At 48.3% G+C, this 26,952-nt stretch overlaps 2 protein-coding genes across 2 annotated transcripts; both read left to right on the top strand.

Moving 5' to 3' along the window:
• The first annotated feature begins 329 nt into the window (after positions 1 to 329).
• Positions 330 to 9,338, top strand: LOC149276639 (atos homolog protein B-like). The gene is made up of 8 exons (XM_089503419.1): positions 330 to 471; positions 911 to 2,202; positions 6,032 to 6,084; positions 6,516 to 6,615; positions 7,240 to 7,398; positions 8,065 to 8,133; positions 8,630 to 8,841; positions 9,185 to 9,338. The coding sequence occupies exons 1-8, from the start codon at positions 330 to 332 to the stop codon at positions 9,336 to 9,338; spliced, it is 2,181 nt and encodes a 726-aa protein (XP_089359545.1).
• A 4,569-nt stretch (positions 9,339 to 13,907) lies between these two features.
• Positions 13,908 to 26,608, top strand: LOC149276640 (stomatin-like protein 2, mitochondrial). The gene is made up of 10 exons (XM_089503420.1): positions 13,908 to 13,949; positions 14,693 to 14,845; positions 15,227 to 15,326; positions 15,790 to 15,848; positions 16,353 to 16,454; positions 16,616 to 16,750; positions 23,438 to 23,582; positions 23,832 to 23,911; positions 25,930 to 26,058; positions 26,486 to 26,608. The coding sequence occupies exons 1-10, from the start codon at positions 13,908 to 13,910 to the stop codon at positions 26,606 to 26,608; spliced, it is 1,068 nt and encodes a 355-aa protein (XP_089359546.1).
• Positions 26,609 to 26,952: the final 344 nt, after the last annotated feature.

A 26,952-nucleotide genomic window follows, 5' to 3' on the forward strand; every position in this document is an offset into this window, starting at 1 on the left:
AAACTGCAGCTCCTCACGCTCCAGCTTTAGTGAATTTAACCCCATTTGATACTTTGTATCGCACCAGTCAGAGCACTCTGTCCTGTAGAGCTTACAATCTAAATGATTTTGTTATTGGATATTCTGCTTCTGCTGAGGAGAATCAATCCCCCGACATATTTGCAGATTGTATCCGCTGCATTTTCTCTGTCTTATTGAGTGTTTGACTCTCTCAATAATAATATAAACCGGCTCTTCCTATTGGTTCACGGCTTTGTTTGTTTGTTCTCAGGGTTCCGAGTCTTTCCTCCGCACCGGCTCTGGTTCCGTGTTCTCGAGTTCTCTCCGGCATGGTGTGGAGTATCGACCTGAAGCCGGATATTGTCTGCAGGTGTAGATACCGTCATGGCCGGACTCGCCAGCTAGATGTGCCAGGGGTGGAAAGAAGCTGCCACAGAGGGGGCATTTACCTGCCACGGGCAGCGCGGCAACGTACAGGGGTAAGTGGAGGGGGGGTGGGAGAGGACCCTGATGACTCAAACCTTAATCAGTCGTTGGTCTCGTCTTAGATTCAGGAGCCGTATGTCTATCCCATGCATGTTTAATCCCCTCACTGTATTACCCTCTACCACTTCTGCTGGGAGACTGCTCCGTGTATCTACTACTACGTTAAAAGGGATACCCTTTTATACATACTATGGAACACATAATTTTCTCAATATTCTAGAGGTATATAAAGAATAAATTGTGATATAAAGGTGGATTTATTTATAGCGATACATTTATACGTTTTGTATACTTGGTGATGTAACGTTGTGATAAGTCTGGATTTATACAGTATAGTGTCCTGTTCTAGACTCCTCAGCAGCTGCCTAGGAGGAGGGGGAACGAGGTCCTTCTCTAATTTCTTGTGTTCTCTTCTTGCCTCCAGATGTGGAGCTCCGTCGAGTCCTCGAGGTTTGTGTGAACCTCAGAAGCGAATCCCCTCTCGGCTCCAGAGCTCAGATTCCTCCTCGTCCTGCCGTGAATCCTCAGCATCTCCTGCTTCTCCACCCGGCTGGATCCATGAGGCACATCCAGATGGAGACCGCGTCCACGGAGGAGGCAGGAGCCGACGGCTGCCTCCCGGCAGATATCACTTCAGCCGCCCCGGGCCAGCCTGGCTTGGTGGGCGGTGGGCCGGACCGCAAGGTACACTATCCCGAGAACGAGTTGAAGCTTCATAAAGTCTATCACGTCTCCATCACGTCTCCGCCGTCATCTCCATCGCAGGCTGGGCTGAAAACCTGCCACCGCCAAGCCTTGAAGAGAAGTCCGCCGCACCAGCTTCCCCCGGAACCCGCCAGGAGCCCAAAGAGAGCTCTCTGGGGACAGTCCCGCAATGATGGCCCGTATGGACAGTGTCATTTGGATGGAGACCGTCCAAGCTGCTCGAGTCTTGGAGAGGAAGAGGAGGACCAGGATACCTTCGACGACGGGCTGCTTTCTGACGAGATGCCTTTGTGTGGCTCGGCTCAGCATTTCTCCCACAGCGGGCTGCGTGTTATTGAGCACAGAGCGGAGGGCTTCCCACCCCGGGACCCTCTGCGCAAGCGCCTATTAGTCCATGTGCACACAAACCTTGGCTGCAGAAGGACGGACGCCCTCTCGCCTCCTCCATACACGTCTTTGCGCAATAGCCCCCCAAGAGATAAACCACTGGTTTCCCCCGAAGGATTGTCCGCATCATGTGAAGACAATGGGGCAAATCACCAGGCTGAGGGGGCAACTGCCAGCCGCCGGCACAAACTTGATAACGCCTTGCACAAAATTGCACATTCAGAGGCTTTCTTGGAAAAGGATGTCCATGACCCACAAGATGGTGGCTATTCTAATGGCGGTGGCATGGAGGCCGGGACTGCTGTAGATGAGATCGTGAAAGAACCGGTTACCCCGCGTGTGTCGGCTCAGAAGCTGCCAGATGGGGAGGACTTGGGCTGTTCGGATAAAACCCCTCCTGGGCTCGGCCGGCTTTGCCCCCCAGGGTGCAGCAACACGGGGGTGAAGCGGAAGCTGCTGCCGTCTGGCGAGGCGGCCGACTCCTGCTCCGAAGAGGAGGGTCAGAGCAAACGCTGGAGGCCGGGGCAGAGCTGCCAAGCCCTACACGGAGCCTGCAGGAGCACCGACTCCAAGGCTGCCCCCTTCTGGAACCATCTGTTACCGGCCGCCAGGAACCCCCAGAAGGTAAGGTCTTTCCTACGGTACGTGCGGGGTAATGAAAATAATCGCAGTTGTCCCTGGTATTAGTACATGATATGCCTCGTTACCTCCTGCCATTGGCGCATGCGCCTGTTCTGTTACCTCAGTTACCCCTGCTCTGTTACTTCATATTACGGTCCCCTCTGCCCTCTTACCCCCCCCCCCCCCCGGATCCGCTACTGAAAGGAAGTGTACAGTGCTGACAGGGGCTTTACTAGAGCTTGATTGCCATACTGTGTTATCGGCCCCCCTAATGGGCCGGTTGGGAGATCAGAGATCTCCTGTTAAAATGGGCCCGGTTGAGCTGGGAGTGTTCTGATTGGCTGTCGCTGCTCCTGTGTTTTCTAATGGTGCAGAGTGAATGGGGCAGATTTTCAGTCACACAGTCTGGAGCTTTCATATTCTCCTCTGATTTAACATTATCTGAGCGTCCCTGCTTGAATACAGGTGACTTAATTCAGAATATCTTTACCTTCTGACAAGTCATGTTTCCATTAGAAGGTATTTAATGTCTTAAGAGTCTCGGGGGCGAGTGCAGCACGATGGGCGGCCCGGTCCGGTCGCGCAGGCACGTATAGCGCCCCCTGCCCATTCATCAGCTCACTCGCAGCCACAGAGTCGGATCGCCTCCCTTTTGATTTTGAGAAGTCATCTGAAGCTGGAAAGCGTCCCCGTCCACATGTTGGCCAGAGACGTCTGCTTTGATAGACAGACATCTGTTTGCGGTTATGAGAATTAGACAGTCTGCAAACCGGGCGAGACTGCTCTGACTTATACCCTCGGCTGCGCCGGGCTAAGATTCCAGTGTGTTTTGGAGAGGAATTTTAGATTCCAGAGAGAGACGGCATCTGATTCATTTACAGAAATGCGCGCTGTCTAGGATAATGTGCACCTACCCCCCAATACAAATATTTCCTGTCACAGAAACACAATGTGCACCTACCCCCCAATACAAATATTTCCTGTCACAGAAACACAATGTGCACCTACCCCCCCAATACAAATATTTCCTGTCATAGAAACACAATGTGCACCTACCCCCCCAATACAAATATTTCCTGTCATGGAAACACAATGTGCACCTACCCCCCCAATACAAATATTTCCTGTCATAGAAACATAATGTGCACCTACCTCCCCCCCCATATTTCCTGTCACAGAAACATAATGCGCACCTACCTTCCCTCCCCCCCAATATTTCCTGTCACAGAAACATAATGCGCACCTACCTTCCCTCCCCCCCCAATATTTCCTGTTACAGAAACATAATGTGCACCTACCTTCCCTCCCCCCAATATTTCCTGTCACAGAAACATAATGCGCACCTACCCCCCCCCAATATTTCCTGTCACAGAAACACAATGTGCACCTACCCCCCCCAATATTTCCTGTCACAGAAACATAATGTGCACCTACCTCAGTTCACATTTATCAGTGCAGGCAGCAGAAGGGACATAAGGCTTTTTCCTCCGTGTCCAGTCCCCCCCCCCCCCCCCCCCCGGCGATCGGCCTCCGCCACAAACGAGGCACCGGCACATAGACATAGCACTGCGCTAGGCTCTGGGCACTCCCCCTCCTGCCAATCAGAGGGTGCTCGAAATACCGGCCAGGTGGTAACCCTAGCGCCGTCTCTTGAATGCGGGTGAAAAGGTTCCTGGAGCAGCCATTTTTTAAAATTTAATTTTAGGGGGGCATGGGGGGTGGAGCTTGGGAGGTAGAGTGTCACTCAAACTGGCAGCGCTACTGTGCATGCTCACAATTCTGCACATGCTCAGTATGCGTTCCCTGGAGAATGTAATCGGGGTTACGCTCCCGCTGAGCTCTGCCACTGCTGGGACAGTAGGACTGAGTGGCAATCTATTGAGGTAAATGATGATCTCCTCTAATAGATGTCAAAGTTAACCGCATTTTAATGAATGGAAAACAGAGGACGTGAGCCGGCTGTGGTTGCTGCGGCACCTCTTGGGAAGCGGAGCCGTCAGTCACTGTTCCGAATCAATGTTGTTGCGGCCTGCGCTCTGTTTACGAAGCCCCAAGTTTACCTGACGCGATAACGTTCTCAGAGATATGAAGTGAGCCAGAGCAGGCCTTGTATGATGTATAGATAAATCAGCGAGCCGGGCCCCTGTATAACGTATAGTTAAATCGGCGGGCCGGCCCCCTGTATAATGCGTAGATAAATCAGCGTGCCAGCCCCCTATATAATGTATAGTTAAATTAGTGTGCCAGCCCCTTCCACTTCCCAAGAGGTGCTGCAGCACCCACACGGCTCACGTCCTCTCCAGTTTTCCATTCATTATATAGATAAATCAACGAGCCGGCCCACTGTGTAATGTATAGTTAAATCATTGTGCCAGCCCCTGTATAATGTATAGATAAATCAGTGAGCCGGCCCCCTGTATAATGTATATAGTTCAGGACACAAGCCCTGAGTATGAAGATTCAAAGTGTCTTTTTACGGAGTGTAAGCGGGAGGGCCCCGCGGTTCCTGCTCTCCTGCCCCCTCCACACGCAGACTGGCTGGGTATTATAGGGCAGATCTCATTGTGCCCCCACACCTGGAAAATTCCCCCCCCTGTGTCACAGGTGTGCACAATGCAGAACAGCCTACAAAGGGTCAGGTGCAAGGGAACCAGCGCAGCTATACATCCCGGCATTCTAGGCAGAGTGGGTGGCTTTGGGGCGGCGTGTGATGCGGCTGTGGGTTAGTTGCCTGGTGTGTTGGGGTAAAAAGTCAGAGGAAGCGGATTCGCTGAAGCTGAAGAAACTTGGGGTAATGGACCCTCCTCTGCTGGTAGGTGGCTTTTAAACTGTGTGGATAAGACCCGTAGCTGCGAGTTGTGTAACTGGATCGTTTTAGGTAAAAGTTACGGGATAAAATTTAAAATATGCCTTCTTCCCCCATTATACCAAAACTGTACCCCCACCCCCACCGCGCGGAACTGTAACACGCGTTAAAGATGTAACGTAAAGACGTTTAATTTATTGAAAGGATGGTACATAAGTGGATCAGCCTCCCAGCAGAGGTGGTAGTGGGTAATACAGCGAGGGTATTAAACATGCATGGGATAGACATACGGCTCCTGAATCTAAGACGAGACTGATTAAGATTTGAGTCGTTACAGCAGGCAGAAATGGGTGGATTAGATGGGGGGCCGGATGGGGCCGATCTGCCGGCACATTTTGTCCATCTTTTCGGCAGCCGTTTTTGAGACTCCTTCCAGAAATATGAGATAAAGGTTGTTGTGATAGATTTGCAGCAAGACGGGCTGACGGCCAACCAGAACAATGTGAGGAATGTGCGCGGCTCCCGCTCCAAATCCGCTTCTGAAATAGCTTATTGTTATTAAATTACTTCTGTAGCACCATCGTACTCCGCAGCGCTGTACAGCGTGAATATTGGGGGGGGGGTTATATTGTGCCTTTAGTGTGACGTCATAAGTCATCTGGCTCCTCGTGCAGCTTTTAGCCTTGTAGCTCCCCTGTCTGCCTGCTTTGTGATTGGCTGAGATTCACTTATAGGAATTGTACATGCCAATCGGATGCGGACTGTTCCATCTGCTCACAAACTTCAGGTGACGTCGTGGAGCCCACGTTCTGGATAGACGTTAATATATCAGACACTATATCACAGTAAAGCTATGGCGCTGTCTGTCTGTCTGTGTGTCCCGGGCAGTATTTTTCCTGCCCTCTCTCTCCCACCCTCTCGCTCTTTGTTCCAGCCAAATGTTTTCTAAAGGTCTTTTTTTTTTATTATTTTTTTTCTCCCCACTGATTTCATTAAACTAACACTTCATGTTGCCTTTTGTATCAGAGCCCATCAGACTGCGCCCCCCGGAGGCTGAAAAGAGGACTGCGGTTAAAGACGTAAGCCCTGATCTGTCATATATATATATATATATATATATATATATATATATATATATATATATAATCTCTATTTATATTTTTTTTTTTTTCCCCTACTAGCACGGAAATATATAATTTTTTGCTGTTTCTATGGTCCCTATTTTTTTTTATTTTTTTTTTGCCCTTAAGGATGTATCATTTGTGTGGTTATATCAAACAATTAAAAAACTTAATTAAACCCACATGGTAAAAATGGCCAAAAAAGAAAAACATCAAACAGAAGAAAAAAAAAGTTAAATCGTCGGGGTTAATCAGTGTTTGGTTGATCATTTCAGCTGCACCCCAAAATCTACAATTTTTTTTTTTGGGGGGGGGGGTTGCATGACCCCAGTTTAAGTGCTCCTTCAACCCCGCCCCCGATGACGGTAACCGCGCGTCTCTTTATACAGGAGATCTCTCCGTAGCCCCAGAAAAGGACCTTCGGGCAGAAGCTGCGCCGGGAACTGGACGTCTTCTTGTATCAGCCGCTCCCTGCTGGGCAACTTCGAGGTACCTTCCACCCCGGAGCTCATTCGCTATCGTCCCCGTTATGGCTATCGTCCCCGTTATGGCTATCGTCCCCGTTATGGCTATCGTCCCCGTTATGGCTATCGTCCCCGTTATGGCTATCGTCCCCGTTATGGCTATCGTCCCCGTTATGGCTATCGTCCCCGTTATGGCTATCGTCCCCGTTATGGCTATCATCACTATTTTCGCTTTATCCTTTAGAAGATTTATTAAGCGATTCTCACCTTAGGCGTTGAGATCTTTCATCGATTGATCCTCGCCGCCCCTCGCCGCGTCGTCTTGCTGCCCTGGTTGGCGGTAGAGGCACCGGAATGCGGTGGCGGATCCTCTCTATGTGATTCCGGTCGCCGACCGGGACAGCAGGAAGCCGTTTTACCTGTAACCGCAGTTCAGTCGAATTACACTTTTTTTTTTTTTTCTTCCCCAAAATCCTGCATGTTATTGGTCAGGTTTTGCCGGTGACGGCTGCCGGCTTAACCGCCCGTCGCCCTTCCCGTTAGACGCCGTTCCCCCCCTCGGCTCGTGTGATGGTGGGGGTGACGCCGCTCCCCTCTCGGCTGGCTGTCAATGTGTGAGGATACAGCAGGGGTCTCTTGTCTTTCTCAGGAGTCCGTACTGAGGGGCCGATTTCCTCCATCCGGTCAGATCGAAGGATTCACGGCAGAGATCGGCGCCAGCGGCTCCTACTGCCCCCAGCATGTCACCCTCCCAGTCGAGGTCACCTACTTCCATATCTCCGAGCACAGCATGCCCTCGCCTTTCCTGGTAAGAACTTTATTAATAGCTGGTGGGATTTAACGCACTCGGTAGTAGGTAATAGATTGTAAGCTCACGAGATCAGGGCCTTATTCTCCTTTTCTACAAATATGTATGCCTGGTCCTGCTGTAAAGACTCAAACCTTAATCAGTCGTTGGTCTCGTCTTAAATTCAGGAGCCGTATGTCTATCCCATGCATGTTTAATACCCCTCACTGTATTACCCTCTACCACTTCTGCTGGGAGGCTGTTCCACTTATCTACTAGTAAAGTAAAACTTTTACATTATAAATTTACAGAAAAACGCCATCAACTTCCAGAATCCCAAACATTTCAGTTATTCTCGGGAGGGAAATAAAAACCGGTGAAACTATTTCAGGTCCCTGCAGCTCGTAATATTATCTGATTCATCTTGACGTAGAGACGTAATCTCTGATTTTATCGACATTCCGTTTGTTTTAATCTGTTTTTAAGCGGCCTGTTTAAGCACGGCCCTCCTCACCTGTTGCTTGTCCTGTCCTGCTTTGTACGGCGCTGTGGAATATGACGGCGCTATATAAAACAATAACTAATAACAAGTGTTCCCCACACGGGGTTCTGATACTTTTGTAACATCGTAACTTCGGTAAATCGCCCGGACTTCACTAAACGTTCCTGATTTTTCTTTTCCGGCAGGGAGTCGTTGATCTGGAAGCCGTGGGCAAGAAGGGTTACAGCGTCCCCAGTACTGGAACCATTCAAGTGGTAGGTTGGGGGGCATCGTGCTGAGTCCCGGACTTCACCCCCTGTTACATTATATATGAATGTATTCTATTATTAATTTGGGAGAAATATGTTTATTTTATGTAAATATTGCACCAGATTCGTGTTATTTGAACTGTTTAGGAAATAAAAGAGGCCTCTGTGCTGGAAGATGAACTATTAACTCTCTGTTTGCCGGAATGGACTTCTGCACAAAAGTCAAACATTTTGATTACAAATAAAAGGGCCGAGTTAAATAATAATAATAATAATAATAATGTATAATTAAATATTTGACTTCTGTGTAAAGTCCTGGTGTGCCTGCTTTTTATGATTTTACGAGATAAATGAAAGAAAATGTGGGAAAGGGTGAGCATCGTTGCACTGGTTTCCATAGCGATTGCTCCACGTTTAGAACCGTTCTTTTGGGATAAGGGCTGTTGCTGCCCCCTTAGTGTTTTAACTAATACAGGTTCCTGTCGCTGTGTCTCCTCCTCAGACCTTATTTAACCCCAACAAGACCGTGGTGAAGATGTTTCTTGTCACGTATGACTTCAAAGACATGCCACCCAACCACGTCACCTTCCTGCGCCATCGCATCTTCCTGGTGCCCGTGCAGGAGTCCGGAGAGGGGGCTGCGCAGGAATCTCCGGAGAGCGGGGCCGCCAGGGACCGGGCCAAAAAGATTCTGTGCTACCTCATGCACCTGAGGTACGGGTCGCCGTCCAGACCAGCCGCCTTTCATGGTTCTCACGCCATTAAAGGCTTATTATTCGTTTTTTATAGTGCCATCATATGCCGTAGTGCTGTACAACGGGTACTCAGTCGCTTTGCTGTTCCACAACGGACATTCCCTAAACTGGGTTCTCTCGTGTACCCGACTGGTGAGGGAGGGAGTGCGTGCCCGGCCCCGGCCCCCACACATAGCTTTCCTTTCTTACTGGTGATGTCATGCGTGATGTCATACGCAAACTTATTGTTTTATTGCTCAGCATCAATTCCCCCTTTTTTTTGTTATTTTTCTCACTTTTATGTTTCTTTTCTTGCTTTTCAGGTTTCACCGGTCCAAGTCCGGGAAGATTTACCTCCATGATGACATCCGCCTGCTTTTCTCTCGTAAATCCATCGAGGTGGATACCGGGATTCCTTACGAGCTGAAATCCTTCACCGAGTCCCCCAAGAACCCCAAATACTCCCCACGGCTTTGAAGGACGGGGAGCGGATGCTGCGGAGGCGCCCTGTCCGCGTCTCCCCCACTTTACCTGTCACTCGCTCTATCACCTGCTCGGCCCCGGACCCTGCGCTGGCGGCCCCGCCAACAGAACCACACCACGGAACCTCCTATCTAGTTCTGCTTCTCGGACGCTGCGAGGACCTCCGAGCTGGAAATCTGTTTAGAAGTTTTTGTTTTGCCCTCCCGGACCCCTGAAAGCGAGACCAGCTCTGATAATTCTCCGCTTAAGAGGGGGGAACCGAGTTTCCGCTGTATATTTAAGGAGACGATGTATGTGAACATGATGACGATGATGTCCCTCTTTGAGGATCTAGAATATTTAATTAGATGTGGATAGCAGGCCCACCCCGCGCATGTTGGAATACGTCGTTGGGTGATATCATGGAGTTTCAGAACTCTTATTGCCGGTTGCTGAGACGTCCTAGAAAGGGTTGATTTCTGTTCTTTGCGTCGGACCTCTGAAGTCCTTCCATCTTTTGGATTAAATGTTTGCGGTGGGGGGGGTCGGCTAGAAACACAAAAAGTTGGGTCGGCTGGTACTGGAAGACGGGCGGTCGTGCCTATTGATCACCGAGTATAAGTAAATGCCCTAGCTGATCCAATGTGGGGTACTATCCCTTTGCATAGAGGATTGTAGGGATTGTAGTCGACAGCTGAAAAAAGGCCTGTAGGCTGAGTTTCCGTCTGATTTCTCTGCCCGGACCGCGAGGGGCAGAAAGCGATGACTGCCCCCCCCCCCCCCGCGTGGAATCTCTGTCTGGAAGGGAAGCTGGAACCGCGGAGCAAGCCGAGGTTGTCGCGTTTGTTTGAAATCAACAAAAAAAAAAATGATCAGCCGTTTCAAGATTGTGCCCGAATGTTACCGTTTTCTTCCTAATTTACCAATTCTTCCCCAAACAGGTGATCAACGCTTTGAATTCCACTGGGATTCTCAGCCCTTCACGTTTTCAAAGTATTACAGCTGCTTAGATGTCCAAAAATAACGCAAATGGCAGAAAATGATGGCTGCCGAATAATTTGGCCGATCGATCGATACGCTGCTGCAAAATTAGCCATTTTACCGAAAAGAACTCCTGTGCTGCGATATACATTGTAACGTAGTTTACGAGACATTAAGCATTTAAAACGGCAAATTCTCCTAGGAGGAAAAGGAGGCGATCGGTCAGCGGCTGGATACGGATCAGACGCTGCCTGCGCGTACGTTCGGTTAATCTGTTTTATTTTTTTTATTTTATCTTTTTGTAAGAGCAGAAAATCCCTAATAACAAGAATTCCAGGAATCATCGTATTCCCGCACCTGTGCCAACTCCCGGCCGTGCCAGCGGGGACCCTCCTATGCTTCCAGTAGGGAATAAGCGGAGCAAGAATTTTTGGCTGTAGCCACATGGGATTTTTTTTTTTATTATTATTTAATTTAAATTATTTTAGTCCCTACCCAATAATATTGCATCATCATAACAAAGGGTTTATTTTTATTTCATTTTTTTTTTTTAGCCCCCCTTTTCTAAATATTATATCTTGTGTATTTATTTGAAACATAATATTCTACCTCTGTCAGGCGCTTTTTTTTTTTTTTTTTTACTTTTTTGTTTTTTTACATTTTTTTTTTTTTAGGCTAGTTAGCATTCCGGCACACACCATCCTGATTTGATTAATGTGCTTAGAGTGTTAATGAATAATATATACAACCATAAACATATATTTTTGTTTTCCCCAAAGTCCATTATCTTCGTGATGCCAAGAAGACAAAAATCTGAATTATTCTACCCCCAGGGCAAAGGAACCAGAAGATGCCCCCCCCCCCAGCAATGGAGGAAAGAATTATATTTTTTATTTTATTTATCATTTAATTTCTTGTAGAACTAGCAAACTTCTTTTAGATGATATTGTATTAAAAAAAAACACTTTTTTTTTTGTGGGTAACAAAGTACCCAACATTTCTGCAGATGGCACGGAACCCCAGTGATCTGGCTGCCTGAAGGTTGTAGGAGTTGCTGTTCTTTACAGACATGGTGCACTCGAGCGCGTCGCTATTCCTACGGAACGTATTCATACATTTCTTACCTCGTTAATGTTTCACTTGTTGCTCGTTTCTTAGGAGTTTCGGGCAGAATGTTTATCGCTGTGCTTTGTATATACGTTACGGTTTGTACCCCGGCGCACGGATTCTATATAAAGGAGAGATTCTTAGATATATAGAGGGCGTAAGATTGGTCATTTTGCGGAATAAAACCAACGCAAGTTCAGATCAGATAATTAATTTAGGACTAATTATTACTAATTTTCGTTGGCCTCTTACACATTGTACGCCCCGTCTCTCAAATCCATTCCTGGAAAAATTTTGACAACTTATAAGATATATACAATTTTATTTTTTATTGTGTGATCCCTATAAATAGTGTTTTAATGAAGTCATGACCAATCAGAAAGCACTGGGGTTTTTTTACAGTTCAGTTTGGGGTTGATTTTCAATTCAGATTTTTTTTTTATTTTTTTTTTTTTTTTTTTTTATTTCTGTTACACAGTGGTCTGTTTTTTTTTTGTTTTTGTTTTTTTTTACTGCTGGCATCCATATAATCAGATTTTTTTTTTTTTCTCTCAATATATTTTATTGTACATTGAGGATGTCATTATTAAGCCCCCCCCATCAAAAAAAATCATTTAAAATAAGTTTCATTGGACTGTTCATAAAGGTTAAGCCCTTGAGATGGGCGGAAAATTTGCTTTATTTCATTGTGTGGGGCTTTGATGACCAATGCGCAAGGTGCCACGTATAGGTCAATTGAGATTTTATTTTAGGTTTTCTTAAAATTGGTAAAAAAATAAATCATTGATTCTCCCCCATTAAAATAAAGGAGACCTTGGCACAAAGTAAAATGTGGAGAAGGCCCTTTGAATATCTGTAATAAGATAATCTAAAGTGAAATGAGGTATAGCGTACAGTACAGTGTATACTGGCATGTAAGAGGACCCACAAATCCTAGCCGCACCGGCTGAGAGTGGCAGGAGTCGGGTTCTAGGTTATCATCGCTTAGCGATTGGGTTGACTTTTTTGGATGTAAAGACTCCCCGGTGTAATTATATTCAATGGGTTCCAGCACAAAGATCTCCTTCACCCTAGGAAGCGCGGGGGTTAATTAAATAGCACATCCCACCTTTATTAAACAAGACACCCGATTGGCCTTAAACTCCAAATCCCCGATTGCACAGACCTATCAGAAATGTAATTCTCCGAGGGTTGGGGGTGCGAGACTTGAATTTTTGTAACGTGTTTATTTCCCATGATGGTTTTGGGAGGGTACGGCGTGTACCCCAAATACATGTCTGTCTGCATTTCACGGTGTAAAGAAAGAGTTAAATGTCTGAATAAACCCACAAAATCTCATTAAAAATGCGTTTTTGTCAATTAATCCAAAGTTTGTAAAAATAAATAAATGTACTTTAAACCCCATTAACGCTTTAGTATTCAATGCGAATTAATCGTGCCATCTATACCAACGGTCGCTGCCTGGTTTCCATGCTGACCAGCAAACGCCCGATACACAAAGGCTGCAGATCTCTGGATCAGAGCGCCGGAACCTCTTCCCAACGGATGGAGCGGGATCTTCGCTTCTCTCGTATGGTCTGCCGCTCCTGTAACGACTACTTTTGTATTGTTTTTTATAGCGTCACCATATTCCAGAGCGTGATCGGACTAAGACGGGTAATAATGGGCTGAGTGCGGATCTCCCCCTCCCCCCACGTATTCCCTTACGGTCCGGCCCCGGGTCGAATTATGCGGAATGCGCAGCGCGGGACAGGAACGTTGGGTTTCAGGATCCTGGACTTTAAGAATTTTAAGAGCGAACTAAATGGGGAATTATAATTCACAACTTGTTACTAGAAAAAATAAAGACCCTACATCTGCCAAGTGCCCCTGTTTCCTCTGGCCAGTCCCTCTTTGGTTCTCAAATACGCCCTCTTAACTCCCCCCCGATGCCCATCTTTCTAGGAGGTCAGAATGTTTGCTGGGTATGAGGGGATCGCAGGGTTCTAGGGCCCTAAAAGCCCCGATAATGTGTATAGAAACAGCAGGAAACGGCTTTATAAATTAAACGGGGTAAATAAAACTCATTATTCTAAATGCCCCACTCAGTTACGCAAATACCCCGCAATAGGACATAAAGTCCCGCCCCAGACACGCCTCTAACTACACCCCCTTAAAAAACGTTTGACGTGATTTCTTCATTGCAAAAGTTTCACTCTGAAAACTTAGCAGCTCCCTGGACCGTTTTTGCCACTCGAAATATGGCGACCTGTGACCTCAAGTGTCAAAGCTTCCAAACTCTGCGAGACGGAGTGCTACAGTCAAGAGACATAAGCTGTAAGCCTTGTGTGTCGCCAAAACTGGGGATGTTAGAGACAATGTACGCCGAAGAGTACGAAGCCATCCAAGTTATTTGTCTCTACTGTCTAGCGCTCAGTGTGGCCGATTCCGTCATCTGTACGCGCCATGACATTTCTGTTCACGTGACCCGGGGGCAGGTGTAGCCGGTGACAGAACATGTTGCGGATCGTGAGGCGAGCGGGGAGTGCGCTGCTGCGGGTGAGAGGGGCCCCGGTGACCGCTGGGGCTAGTATACATAGCGGGACAGGGGTACACTGACCGCTAGGAACAGTATATGAGACCAAACACGGGCACACTGGCCGCTAGGACTATTATGTAACGCTGTAGGGATGATGACTGTTATGGGGTACGCTGACTGCCAGATATAACAGAATAGGGGGCGCTGACTGCCAGGCACAGCATATATCTACTTATATGTATCTTATCATGGTGCATGCTGCTAGGACTGGTGTATGTAACTGCTCATTGACCGCTAGGACAAGTATACATCAGAACATGGGGTGCAGTGACTGGTAGGACCATTATAGGCCTGGCCATGCTGTCCCCCTCTGTGTGTGGCATATATACCCTGCGCTGGCTTCCAGAAACCTCACGTCACGGTAATGGATCCCTGGGTTAAATGCTGACTGCTAGGACCGGCATCTGGTGTTCTTTGGTTGTGGCGAGAGGGTGAAGACTTCATTTCACAGAAATTAAAAACTTCACATAGGGGCCGACTCGCACTGTGTATTTATTTCTATCGCACCGAGGATGTTGTACAGAGTTCTAAACGTGCATCGTTACTGACCCCTAGGACCAGTAGCGGTCTGTAACGGGGTCGGAAGTCTGGCTGTCAGCGCCTAACCAGCTGTTCATCACCTCGCCGGCCTCCTGCTTTTGGAAGCTCTTACTATTCACTAAGGTGTCTCTGACCTCTCACCGGCTGTCTCTTTTCTCCGCAGGGCTCCAGCATACATGGCCCCAGACCCTGGAATAGCGACGTCCAGCGCTGCCTCGCCTCCGGCCTCCCCATGAACACCGTGGTGCTGTTTGTACCCCAGCAGGAGGCCTGGGTGGTAGAGAGAATGGGCCGATTTCACCGGATCCTGGAGCCGGTAAGCGATTCATCGCCGCGTATTTAACCCAAAATACCGATTTGCTGCACCTGAGAACTAAATCCGGCTCCTGAAATGTATAAAATCCCCAAAAACTGCTCCCCGACTCACATGGGGGATCACACAGGTGCTTAGTTATAGTGTCCACCTGCACTCGATGACCTTTTTATTACATGATGTCATCACTTGAAATGCTGGGAAGGAGAGTTACTCCGGCTTTGAAGCTGGGTCTGGATGATGTAAGATGTTGAAATGGCGTATAAAAGCCTGATTACTGCATGTGTCACTATGACATCATCCCAGAAATCTATTTAAAGTTCCCCATCATAAATGATAGAATTCGATGTATTTGCTGAAATGTAAAGCGTTTTCTGGTTCCAGGGCCTGAACCTCCTCGTTCCCGTCCTCGATCGCATTCGCTACGTGCAGAGCCTGAAGGAGATCGTCATCAACGTTCCGGAGCAGTCCGCGGTGTCGCTGGGTGAGTGTCGCGTCTGTGTCTCATCGCTTGGCTCTGTCTGTCTCACGGGGGCTTTTAAGGCAGGTTTCCTGGATCTGGTCCGGGGGTCCGGCGCATTAGTAGTGGGTGTAGGATGGTTAACCCTTTATACAGTGAGCCGGGATGTAGGGACATTATGTTCCAGATCAGACCTATTTGGGGGCTCAAACCCTAATCATCGGTCTGGAATCTGGACCCAGCACCTCGTCCAAAGCGAGAATCCAACCCCTAGAACCCCGAGCCAGAAACTGATGGATTCTGACCTTCTTGCTATAGGTTTTTGGGAAAGGTTCGTGCCTTTGTAATATCCCCCGTACTGTGTGTTTGGGGTACATGCGAGTGTCCGTGGCCCTCGGGGTCTGTGTGCTGCTAATAATGCCACAGCCCGGTAGACCGCAGGGGTAAAACAGAACGAGTTACCCTGTTTGTTTTTTTTCCCATGCAGACAACGTCAGCTTACAGATAGATGGAGTTCTGTACCTCCGGATCATGGACCCCTACAAGGTAACCAATCCCCCACTAGCTTCTCAAGGGTAAATAATGCGTGGCTGTGTTCAGGGGGGGGGGGATAGTCTGAACATCCACCGGTACTTATCATTTATGTGAACGGAGGACATCAGTCCGGCCAGTACCGTAAGGCTCCGTATTGAACAACTGGGGAGTGATGGCTTAAAGGTGCTGTCCCGCTTGTACAAGCACAATCTAGAAATGTCTATTTCCTTAACATACTATAATTTATTCTTTCCGACACTGTATGAAAGGTGGTAAATTTAGTAGATGATAGAGCTCCTTTAGAGGGGAGGAATAATCATGTTTGTCCCGGGAACAGGATGTTAATTGGCTTCTTCCATAGTATACGCATTAGGTGGGTTTGTGATAAATATATGCTGCTTATTTTAATACATAAATACCCTTACACGTGTTCTATTTACCCCAGGGTGCCATAAAATGTAGGCGTTAGAAATGTGACTGATGCGCTTTAACGTCTTGTTTGCGGTTCCATCGCAGGCCAGCTACGGGGTGGAGGACCCGGAGTACGCGGTGACGCAGCTCGCGCAGACCACCATGCGTTCCGAGCTGGGCAAACTCTCGCTAGACAAAGTTTTCAGGGTGAGTTATTGGTTATTGAAAATTATAGATTATTAGATAATTAATCGGATGATTATCAATAACCCACGGGAAAAAAAAACTATAGAAAGGTAATCTATAGAGAGGGGTAAATAATTTATTATTATTATTATTATTATTTTCTTCTATATCTCATTAATCAGGAAAGAGAGTCTCTGAATTCCAACATTGTTGAAGCGATTAATCAGGCCGCGGACGACTGGGGTATCCGATGTCTGCGTTACGAGATTAAAGACATTCACGTGCCTTCCAAGGTCAGAGACGCCATGCAGATGCAGGTACGTGATGCATGCCGGGGACTGGCGGCCCAGTTCAGAAGACTCTGGTTAAAAAAACGTATTTTCCCTTGCCATTCCAGGTGGCACATGAGAAGAAGGCTCCGCCTACCAGGTAGGGCAGGAAACACTATAAAAAAAGGAGACCTCCCCCTTCCTCCCCAGTGTTGTTTCCTGCCCTACTCAGGTAGCGGTTAGGCTTTAGCTTACCTTTTTCTCTTCTTTTTTGTTTTCCTGGAGCCCCGGGGGGGCGTCCTTTCTCTCCGATCCCCGATAGTGATCCCGGGGGATCCAGGGTGATGCGGCAGCCTCGGAGGCTGTAACTCCGCGTCCTCGCGGTTACTCGAGGCTCAGTCCTCGTTAGATGCTGCCCACAGCCCAGGGGGCTCACTGGGAGGTGCATCCCCGGGCTCCGGTTCTCTCCGTCCCGGGGAGGAGGAATCCTCAGCGTGAGTCACGGCAGGAGAGCGCTCCGGAGGCGCTGCGAGCGGGACTCTATAGCCGGCTGTGCCGGTTTCACGGCACCCGTTTTTTCATTATTTCTCCTATCTGCTTTACTTCCGGCACTGCGTCCGGGGTCACGAGAGGTCAATTGACAGGGAATTTCCGGATGTGATGTTTTCCGGGCCTGGGCGCCTAAATGCCGCTATAAAACCGCCAGAATGGGTAAGATCTTTCCTTGCTCTCGTTCCTGTACTGTATTTTTGCTTTTTCTACTCCTTTTTTTGTGCCTGCCTGTGCCTGAGGATTGTATATTGCCTTTTTCAAGTAGGTTTTCCCTCCTGGGTTGAAACCATTGCCTATTTCTATTACTTTCTGTGGTCTCATCCTTGTGTTTTTTCTCCTCAGTCATGTCAGACAAAAATCCAGACATTCCTCCTGAGGCCTCCCCACATAGGAAGTCTGTGGGAAAAACGAAACACAAAGCCTGCTCTTCCTGTAAAAAGACCCTACACGACCCCACGGCCAAAATGTGCAGCTCCTGCTCTCGGCCTAAAGAAGTTTCCGCAGCAGAATTTACCTCCTGGTTGAAGGGAGAACTTCAGTCTACCTTTGACTGTTTTCGGGCCATGGCAAGCTCCCCTCAGGCGCCGGTGCCTCAGCATCAACTTTACCAGCAGGGTCCACCAAATGTTCTTCCAGATGCCCTGGAAGATTATTTGGCTCCTTTTTCGGAATATGACTACCAGTCGAATGACCCCCAGTCTTCAGATGAGGAGGGGGAAATTAAAGAGGAAACCTTTTTCTTCCCAATCGAAGAAACAGGGAAGCTCATCTCTGCAGTCAGATCTACTTTGAATCTACAGGATGACATGCCAGTCTCAAAACCGGATCCTTTTCAGGGTCACTCTAGGAAACCGCAGACCTTTCCAGTTCACGAATCACTTTCAGCAATAATTACGGAGCAGTGGAGATATCCTGACCGGAGATTCTTCACGTCTTCCAGAATCAAAAAGCTGTTCCCTTTTGATGGTAAGAATTCCGATGCCTGGGAAGTTCCGAAAGTGGACACCGCAGTAGCCAAGGCTACGAAGAAAACAGCCATTCCGATGGAGGACGCGTCCCATTTCAAAGACCCCATGGACCGGCGGGCTGAGAATGCCGCCAAGAGGGCTTTTGAAGCAGCAGCGGCGAACTTTCGTCCAGCCATTGCCATAGCGTCAACTTCTAGAGCCATTAAGATCTGGCTTCAACAAGCGGTGGAAGACCTGGCAGCTATTCCAGGGACTGAGCAGGTTGCAAGAAACCTGTCCGACACCTGCTTAGCAATTGACTTCATCTCCGATGCCTCCATTGAAGCTGTCCGTGCATCTGCTAAAGCTACGGCACTTTCAGCGGTTTCTAGACGAGCGCTTTGGCTTAAGTCATGGTCTGCAGATAATGCCTCAAAACACAAGCTGTGCAGCATTCCGTTCCAGGGGAATCACCTCTTCGGCAGCGACCTCGACACGATTCTAGAATCCACCACGGGCGACAAGCACTGGTTACCTCAGAGGAAAGGACCACCTCGTTTCAGGTCTAATTATTATAGAGCTCCAAGAGACAGGGAGTTCTACAGGGCCTCTACCTCCAATCAAGACTACCAGTCCTTTCGTGGTAAACCCTACGCAAGAGGTAGATTCCAGAGAGGAAGAGGCAGAGGCAGGGACGGTAAATCAGGAAGGTTCTGACGCCAGCAGGCTCCAAGTAGGGGGCAGGTTAACCGGTTTCTTTCATGCCTGGGAAGAGATCACCTCAGACCCCTGGGTCCTTCGCATCATCAATCAAGGCTATGCACTGGAGTTTACTCACCTACCTGCCCAGAAATTCCTGCTGTCCATGCCTCCTGCGGATCCTTGGGAAAGAGCGGGATTTTTTTCCACACTCAACAACTTAATTCACGAAAGGGCTCTAGTCCCGGTGCCTCATCTAGAAATAGGAGAGGGAACCTATTCCCACGTCTTTGTCGTGCCAAAACCGTCCGGGAAATTCAGATTAATAATCAACCTACAGTTGGTAAATGCCTGTATAAGATACAACAGGTTTCGGATGGAATCCCTGAAGTCCGCCACAGAGATTATTTCATCGGGGGACCTCATGGTCACTATAGACCTGCGGGATGCCTATCTACATGTCCTCATCAGGGAAGACCACCAAAGATTCCTCCGTCTGGCCGTTACACTGCCTCAAGGTGTTCGTCATCTTCAGTTTCGGGCCCTTCCTTTTGGAATTGCTTCAGCACCACGGATCTTCACGAAACTCATGTCAGTGGTCGTGGCCTTCCTGAGGCAAAGAGGCATCAAAGTGGTCCCATACCTGGACGATTGGCTACTAATTGCAGCCTCGGCATCATTGCTCCAATCCCATCTAGAGTTTTCCCTCAGGACTCTCCACAACCTGGGATGGTTGGTGAACTCTCTAAAGTCAAAGTTACTTCCAAACAGACGTCAGACCTTTCTGGGAATGATCCTCGATTCAGACGTACAGAAGACGTTTCTCCCGCAGGACAAAATCCTAAGATTACGGGAATTCACACATGCGGTCCTACAGAGCAAGTCAGTGTCCCTCAGATCCGTCATGTCTTTGCTCGGTCTAATGACCTCCTCCATCTCGGCGGTTCCCTGGGCACTGGCTCACGCAAGACCTCTTCAACAGTTTTTACTGGATCACTGGGATCGCTCCAGGACGTCCCTATACAAGAAGGTCCGGCTTTCTCCCTTCGTTCGGGAGTCACTCCGTTGGTGGCTGTCAGCCAAGAAGCTTTCACAGGGACTCCCTTGGCACACAAGAGATTGGGTGGTTATCTCCACCGACGCCAGTTTGACAGGCTGGGGTGCTGTCATGGGAAGCCATATTACCCAGGGAACCTGGTCTCCTCAAGAATCAAGCCTGCACATCAATCTTCTAGAACTGCTGGCGGTCTGGAGGGCTCTAAGGTTCTGGTCTCCAATCCTGCGGCACAAATCCATCAGGATCCTTTCGGACAACGTCACCGTGGTGGCCTACCTTTCCAAACAGGGTGGCACCAGAAGCAGACGCCTGCAGACCCTGACTGCTCAGATCTGCCGATGGGCGGAGTTCAGTCACTGTACTCTCTCCGCGGTCCATATCAAGGGTTCACTGAATCAGGAGGCGGATTACCTCAGCAGGAACTCAGTACCTCCGGGAGAATGGTCCTTAAACAAAAAGGTCTTCGCCTTCATCACAAAGAAATGGGGTACTCCCCAGATAGACCTGATGGCCACGCATCTGAACACTCAGGTAAAGGAGTTTTTCTCTCTTTCACCAGTCGGCCGTCCCCGAGCCCTGGAAGCACTCTCGCAGACCTGGGATTTCGATCTCGCATACGTTTTTCCTCCGCTTCCCCTTATCTCCAGAGTGCTCCGGAAAATTCGGGAAAACCCTCAAAAAGTCATCCTGGTTGTTCCTTTCTGGCCTCGAAGAATTTGGTTCTCGGACCTTACCACCTTGTCCATAGACAAACACATGCTTCTTCCTCAGGTGAAGGATCTTCTCGTTCAAGGTCCTGTTCTCCACCCAGATCCCTTCCGATTCAACCTCTCCGCATGGCTTCTGAAAGGGAGATCCTGACCTCTAAAGGATTAGCTGCACCAGTAGTGCACACCATTCTCTCCAGCCGCAAAAATTCTACGACCGCCAAGTACCAGAAGGTTTGGGAAACATTCATCGCCTGGTGCAATGTGCACGAAGTATCCTCTCCATCTATCCGTGAGGTGCTGCGCTTTTTTCAAGATGGCTTTGATAAAGGATTCCAACCTGCTACTATCAAGGTCCAGATCTCGGCACTGAGCAACTTCTTGGACTTCCATCTGGCTTCCCATCCTTGGATCTCCAGATTTTCTAAGGGAATGTGTAGACTTCGCCCTAGGCTCCGTCCGTCGGTCCCGCCTTGGGACCTTAACCTTGTGTTGCACCAACTCACCACGTCTCCCTTCGAGCCTCTAGAGGATACCTCTTTCAAGCTGCTCACCTACAAGGTTGTCCTCCTAGTAGCCCTCACTTCTGCTAGGAGGGTGAGCGAGCTCCAGGCTCTCTCCAGGGTAGAACCTTTTCTCAGGATTCTGCCGGACTGCATTATCCTTCGTTTGCCTCCGGAGTTTCTCCCTAAAGTAGTCTCTCCCTTCCATTCGGATCAGGAGATCGTTCTGCCTACTCTCTGTCCGGATCCCAAGAATCCCAAAGAACTGGAACTCCACTCGCTAGACCTGCGGAGATGTATCCTGTCTTATCTCTCACGTACGTCTGCCTGGAGGAAATCCGATTCTCTCTTTCTGTCCTTTGCGGGAACCCGCAAGGGCAGATCAGTATCCAGGGCTTCCGTGAGCCGCTGGCTTAAAGACGCTATCACCTTGTGTTACGTCTCTGCGGGAAGAGTACCTCCCTCCAGCCTGAAGGCTCACTCGACCAGATCCGTCTCGACTTCCTGGGCTGAACTCTCCGGGGTGTCTCCGTCTCTCATTTGTAAGGCAGCGACCTGGAGGTCGATTCATACGTTCGTAAGGCACTACAGGCTGAATCTTCATCTCTCAGATGAGTCTCAATTTGGTCGTTGTGTCCTACAGACTGGAATCCTTCCCTCCCTATCTTGCTAATTCTTCTCATGTGCCACCTGGAATGGCAAGGGAAAGAAGAAAGAATTCTTACCTGGGAATTCCTTTTCCTTGTCCATTTCCAAGGTGGCACACTTTTTCTCCCACCCATTAAATTTACTTTGTTTGGTTTTTATTTGTCTGAGTCTTTCTTTTTAACCACACTGGGGAGGAAGGGGGAGGTCTCCTTTTTTTATAGTATTTCCTGCCCTACCTGGTAGGCGGAGCCTTCTTCTCATGTGCCACCTTGGAAATGGACAAGGAAAAGGAATTCCCAGGTAAGAATTCTTTCTTTCTGTAACTCTTTGTGTTATCGGTATGCATGCGCCTGTATAGATGAGGGCTGGCGTTGTAATCGTCCCTGCAGGTTATTTGCTGTGCCCGGACGCCAAGGATTTTAAATTCCTCCCGCTTGTATCGCCGATTAGTAAATATCTCATGATGTTTTGTTCATGGCTTTAGTGAAACACTATTTAGTTACACAAGAATCCATCGTTTACCTAGAAGGAAAGTTGCAGGATATTATAGAAACTTTAAAGGGATTTAACAAAGTGGATGGAAGGATATATGTCCTTTATATCTATATACACTCTACCATTCAAAGGTTGGCTGTAACATAATTACAGAAAGGTTTTCTGACTATCAATTAGCATTTTACACTTAAACTTGGATCAGTGAACACAACGTGCCATTGGAACCCAGGAGTGATGGGAGTGATAAAGGGCCATTGGAACCCAGGAGTGATGGGAGTGATAAAGGGCCATTGGGACACAGGAGTGATGGGAGTGATAAAGGGCCGTTGGAACCCAGGAGTGATGGGAGTGATAAAGGGCCATTGGAACACAGGAGTGATGGGAGTGATAAAGGGCCATTGGAACCCAGGAGTGATGGGAGTGATAAAGGGCCATTGGGACACAGGAGTGATGGGAGTGATAAAGGGCCATTGGAACCCAGGAGTGATGGGAGTGATAAAGGGCCGTTGGAACCCAGGAGTGATGGGAGTGATAAAGGGCCATTGGAACACAGGAGTGATGGGAGTGATAAAGGGCCATTGGGACACAGGAGTGATGGGAGTGATAAAGGGCCATTGGAACACAGGAGTGATGGGAGTGATAAAGGGCCTCTGAATGCCTATGAAGAGATTCCATTAAAAATCAGCCGTTTCCAGCTACAATAGTCATTTACAGCATTAACCCCATCTGCGCTGGATTTCTGATCCATTTCATGTTATCTTAATGGACAAAATTGGCTTTTCTTTCAAAAACAAGGAAATTTCTAACTGTGTATCTATATCTATCTATCTATCTATCTATATATATATATATATATATATATGTGTGTGTGTGTATATATATGTATGTGTTGGACTGTAGTCTAAAACTAGAGGCTTGGTAGTGGTTGATGAGTGGAACGGACTTATAGTAGGTGTGGTAGTGGATAATACAGTAAGGGAATTTAAATACGCATGGGACGGGTCTGTGTGAATATGTCTGCATATTCTGGAGTCCATGGATCCCTTTCCGTGTGCGATGCGTTATTTCTATACATCTGGCAATACGCCTCCTGGAAAGACTCAGACACTTTCTGGCTTTCTTGGCAGGTGGAGGCAGAGAGACGGAAGCGAGCGATGGTGCTGGAGTCCGAAGGGACCAGGGAATCGGCCATCAATGTGGCAGAGGGGCAGAAACAAGCCCAGATCCTGGCCTCTGAGGCTGAGAAAGCAGAGCAGATCAACAGGGCGGCCGGTAAGTGAACCCTAAACATCTGCCCGGGGTGTGGGGCGCAACATTAGGGTTCCAATGTCTAAATACTTGTTTATGGTTACTCTCTCGTACACTTCTCTTGCTCGCTCTCTGTCTCTCGTGCTCTCTCTGTCTCTCCAACCTATGGTGGAATTATAATATTTATACATTTGGCCTGGCTTTGTAAATGGAATGTCTCGGTGCTTTCTTTGTATGGATATGAAATCAGATGTTTGTTTTTATCCCCTGAAGGTGAAGCCAACGCTATCCTTGCACGAGCCAAGGCCAGGGGAGAGGCGATCCACATACTGGCAGAGGCTCTAATGCAGCAGGTAATATGCCAGAATCTGGGCACAGACCCCAATGCTACATTAAATGGAAACAACCGACCGGCTTTTACAGTCAAACCGCCTGATCTGTAACTTAATGAACATGGGGCCAAAACCAGGGCCGGACTGGGACTGAAAAGCAGCCCTGGAAAAATTTGGAGACCAGCCCCATATAGTTTATCTCACGGTGAAGCTCTTATACCCACACGCAACCCTTATACATACCCGCGTCACACTATTCGCCATTCTTTTTATCTCATTATTTGTCACTGCATCCAGAAATGCCTTATACCCCTATATGCCACTCTGGCATATAGGGGGTTAAAAGGCATATCATGGGACAGAGTGGCATATAGGGGGGTATAAGGCATTTCAGGAGGCAGAGTGGAATAAAGGGGGTTAAAAGGCATATCATGGGGCACTCTGCCTCCAGAAAAGCCTTATACCCCCCTATATGCCACTCTGCCTCCCTGATATGCCTCAACCCTCCTATATGCCACTCTGTCCCATGATATGCCTTCTAACCCCCTATATGCCACTCTGCCATATAGGAGGTTAAAAGGCATATCATGGGACATTTTTGTTTACTTTATATGGCAAGCCGATCCAACTTGCCATATTAAATAAAAAATAATATATGCCACTCTGTCCCATGATATGCCTTCTAACCCCCTATATGCCACTCTGCCATATAGGGGGTTAAAAGGCATATCATGGGACAGAGTGGCATATAGGGGGTATAAGGCATTTCTGGAGGCAGAGTGGCATGAAGGGGGTTAAAAGGCATATCATGGGGCACTCTGCCTCCAGAAAAGCCTTATGCCCCCTATATGCAACTCTGCCTCCCCGATATGCTTTATACCCTCCTATATGCTCCTCTGCCCCATGATATACCTTTTAACCCCCTTTATGCCACTCTGCATCCAGAAATGCCTTATACCCCTATATGCCACTCTGGCATATAGGGGGTTAAAAGGCATATCATGGGACAGAGTGGCATATAGGGGGGTATAAGGCATTTCTGGAGGCAGAGTGGCATATAGGGGGACACACTTACATACACACACACATGCCGATTTTTTTTGTTTTTAACAAATACAAAAAACATTATACAGTACAAAAAATACATTATTTTACTCACCTTCTACTTCTCTTGACTTCCTGGTAGCTGCACACTGTTCTCCTCTATGCTGACAGGAAGTCACTGACCTGACATCCGGTGCTGCAGCAGTCTGAGTGCGAGGGGGCGGAGCTTCCACCTCACGCTGCTCCCATCACTATGCAGCCATCAGACTGCTGGGAATGTAATCTAAACGGCCGGTGCGTGCTGATGCCGCCGGCCGGAGCTACTTTAACACTTTTTTTTTAATTTATATGGTAAGCTGGATCGGCTTGCCATATAAAGTAAAAAAAAAAAGTATTGAAGCAGAGCCGGCCGGCGGCATCAGCACGCACCAGCCGTTCAGATTACATTCCCAGCAGTCTGATGGCCGCATAGTGATGGGAGCAGAGTGAGGGGTGAAAGGTCAGTGCGAGGGGGCGGAGCTTTCACCCCTCACACTGCTCCCATCACTAGACGGCCATCGCACACGGCTGCTGGGTGCTGATGCCGGCCGGCCGCGTCAGCACCCAGCGGCCGCTTTGATTAGATTTCGGGCAGCCCGGGGGGCAATTGCCCCCCTGCCCAGCCCGCCCCTGGCACCGAGGGAGGCGTTCAATGCCATTTGCAGCCGCTCAGCGGCTGTCTTCATGGTTAGTCTGCCGGCCGCCCAGCCCACGGACCTTCCGGCCCACCGGGAAATTTCCCGGTATCCCGGTGGGCCAGTCCGGCCCTGGCCAAAACTCACCTCTATCAAAGGGGGGGGGGGCTAAGCAAGAAACCTTTATTGTACGGCACGGCTGGACCTTGGCGAGTGAATGTCTGTGATTAATTCTCGTGTGTTTATAAAGTAGACGGGCGGTGCAGGAAATGTTGGGAATTCACAACGAAATGACCATGAAATGTGTTCTCTGCTCCCCAGAGTGGGAACGCCGCAGCGTCGCTGACCATCGCCGAGCAGTACGTGTCTGCCTTCTCCAAGCTGGCTCAGGAGTCCAACACCATTCTGCTGCCGGCCAACGCGGGAGACATCACCGGGATGGTAACGCAGGTAAGCGGTTCTTTGTAGGGCAAGCAGCCCAGTACTCGACCAGTGTAACGGGATTGTCCTACATAAATGTTTACATGAAACAGAATGTCTTAGAACATTAAAGGTGATTTTAAATATACTAGAGGCTTAGCAAGATGTTTTACTTTACCAAGAGGGTGGTAGATAAGTAGAACAGACTGTCAGCAGAAGTGGTAGAGGGTGATACAGTGATAGAATTCAAACATGCATGGGATAGACATACGGCTCCTGAATTTAAGAGTAGATGAGCGACTGATTAAGGTGTGAGTTGTTACAGCAGGAGAAATGGGCCGATTGGGACCGATCTGCTGACAAAATCTTTCTATTAAAGCCTTGTCAGTGATGGCGGGTGCGTTGGGGCAATTACTTGGCTCACAAGAGTTTTGTCTACTTTTTTTTTTCTCTGAAGGCGATGGGCATTTATGGGACGCTGACTAAAAACATGCCACAAAAAAGCAAAGCTGTCCAACTGGAAGAGGGCGACGAGTCAGCTGGTGCTGAGCCCGAAACAGACGGAGCGCGTCGGAGATAGCCGCGGACGTTCACGACGAATCATCGGCTGGAACGCTAGCCCCGGGCCGACGGATCATCGGCTGGAACGCTAGCCCCGGACCATTACCTCTCCATACAAAACCCAGCTTCCAGAAAAGTTTTTTTTATTTTAAATATGAATTGTTGAATTGTGTAATATAATGATTTAAAACAAACTCTTCCTGTGTTTTGTTTGATTTCTAATTACATCGTGAAGAGATTTCCAAATGTGCCCCAAAAAGGGAACAATTCTTTCCTGGCTCTGATTTCACTCTGGGTCATCAACCTCTCACTAATCCTGTCCTTAATAACGGGTTATATTCCTCATATTATATAAAATATACT

This window comes from Sceloporus occidentalis, unplaced genomic scaffold (genome assembly GCF_023333645.1).
Source record: "Sceloporus occidentalis isolate IW3139 unplaced genomic scaffold, rSceOcc1.0.p SCAF_232, whole genome shotgun sequence".
Classification (NCBI taxonomy): Eukaryota; Metazoa; Chordata; class Lepidosauria; order Squamata; family Phrynosomatidae; genus Sceloporus; species Sceloporus occidentalis.

What these genes read in the sequence shown, in the direction of transcription:
- LOC149276640 (XM_089503420.1), top strand. Translation starts at nt 13,908, where the DNA reads ATGTTGCGGATCGTGAGGCGAGCGGGGAGTGCGCTGCTGCGG. An exon ending in GAGACGCCATGCAGATGCAG is followed by an intron (nt 16,751 to 23,437) that starts GTACGTGATGCA and finishes CTTTCTTGGCAG; the next exon opens with GTGGAGGCAGAGAGACGGAA. An exon ending in TCACCGGGATGGTAACGCAG is followed by an intron (nt 26,059 to 26,485) that starts GTAAGCGGTTCT and finishes TTTTCTCTGAAG; the next exon opens with GCGATGGGCATTTATGGGAC.
- LOC149276639 (XM_089503419.1), top strand. Translation starts at nt 330, where the DNA reads ATGGTGTGGAGTATCGACCTGAAGCCGGATATTGTCTGCAGGTGTAGA. An exon ending in CCGCCAGGAACCCCCAGAAG is followed by an intron (nt 2,203 to 6,031) that starts GTAAGGTCTTTC and finishes CTTTTGTATCAG; the next exon opens with AGCCCATCAGACTGCGCCCC. An exon ending in AGAGGACTGCGGTTAAAGAC is followed by an intron (nt 6,085 to 6,515) that starts GTAAGCCCTGAT and finishes CTCTTTATACAG; the next exon opens with GAGATCTCTCCGTAGCCCCA.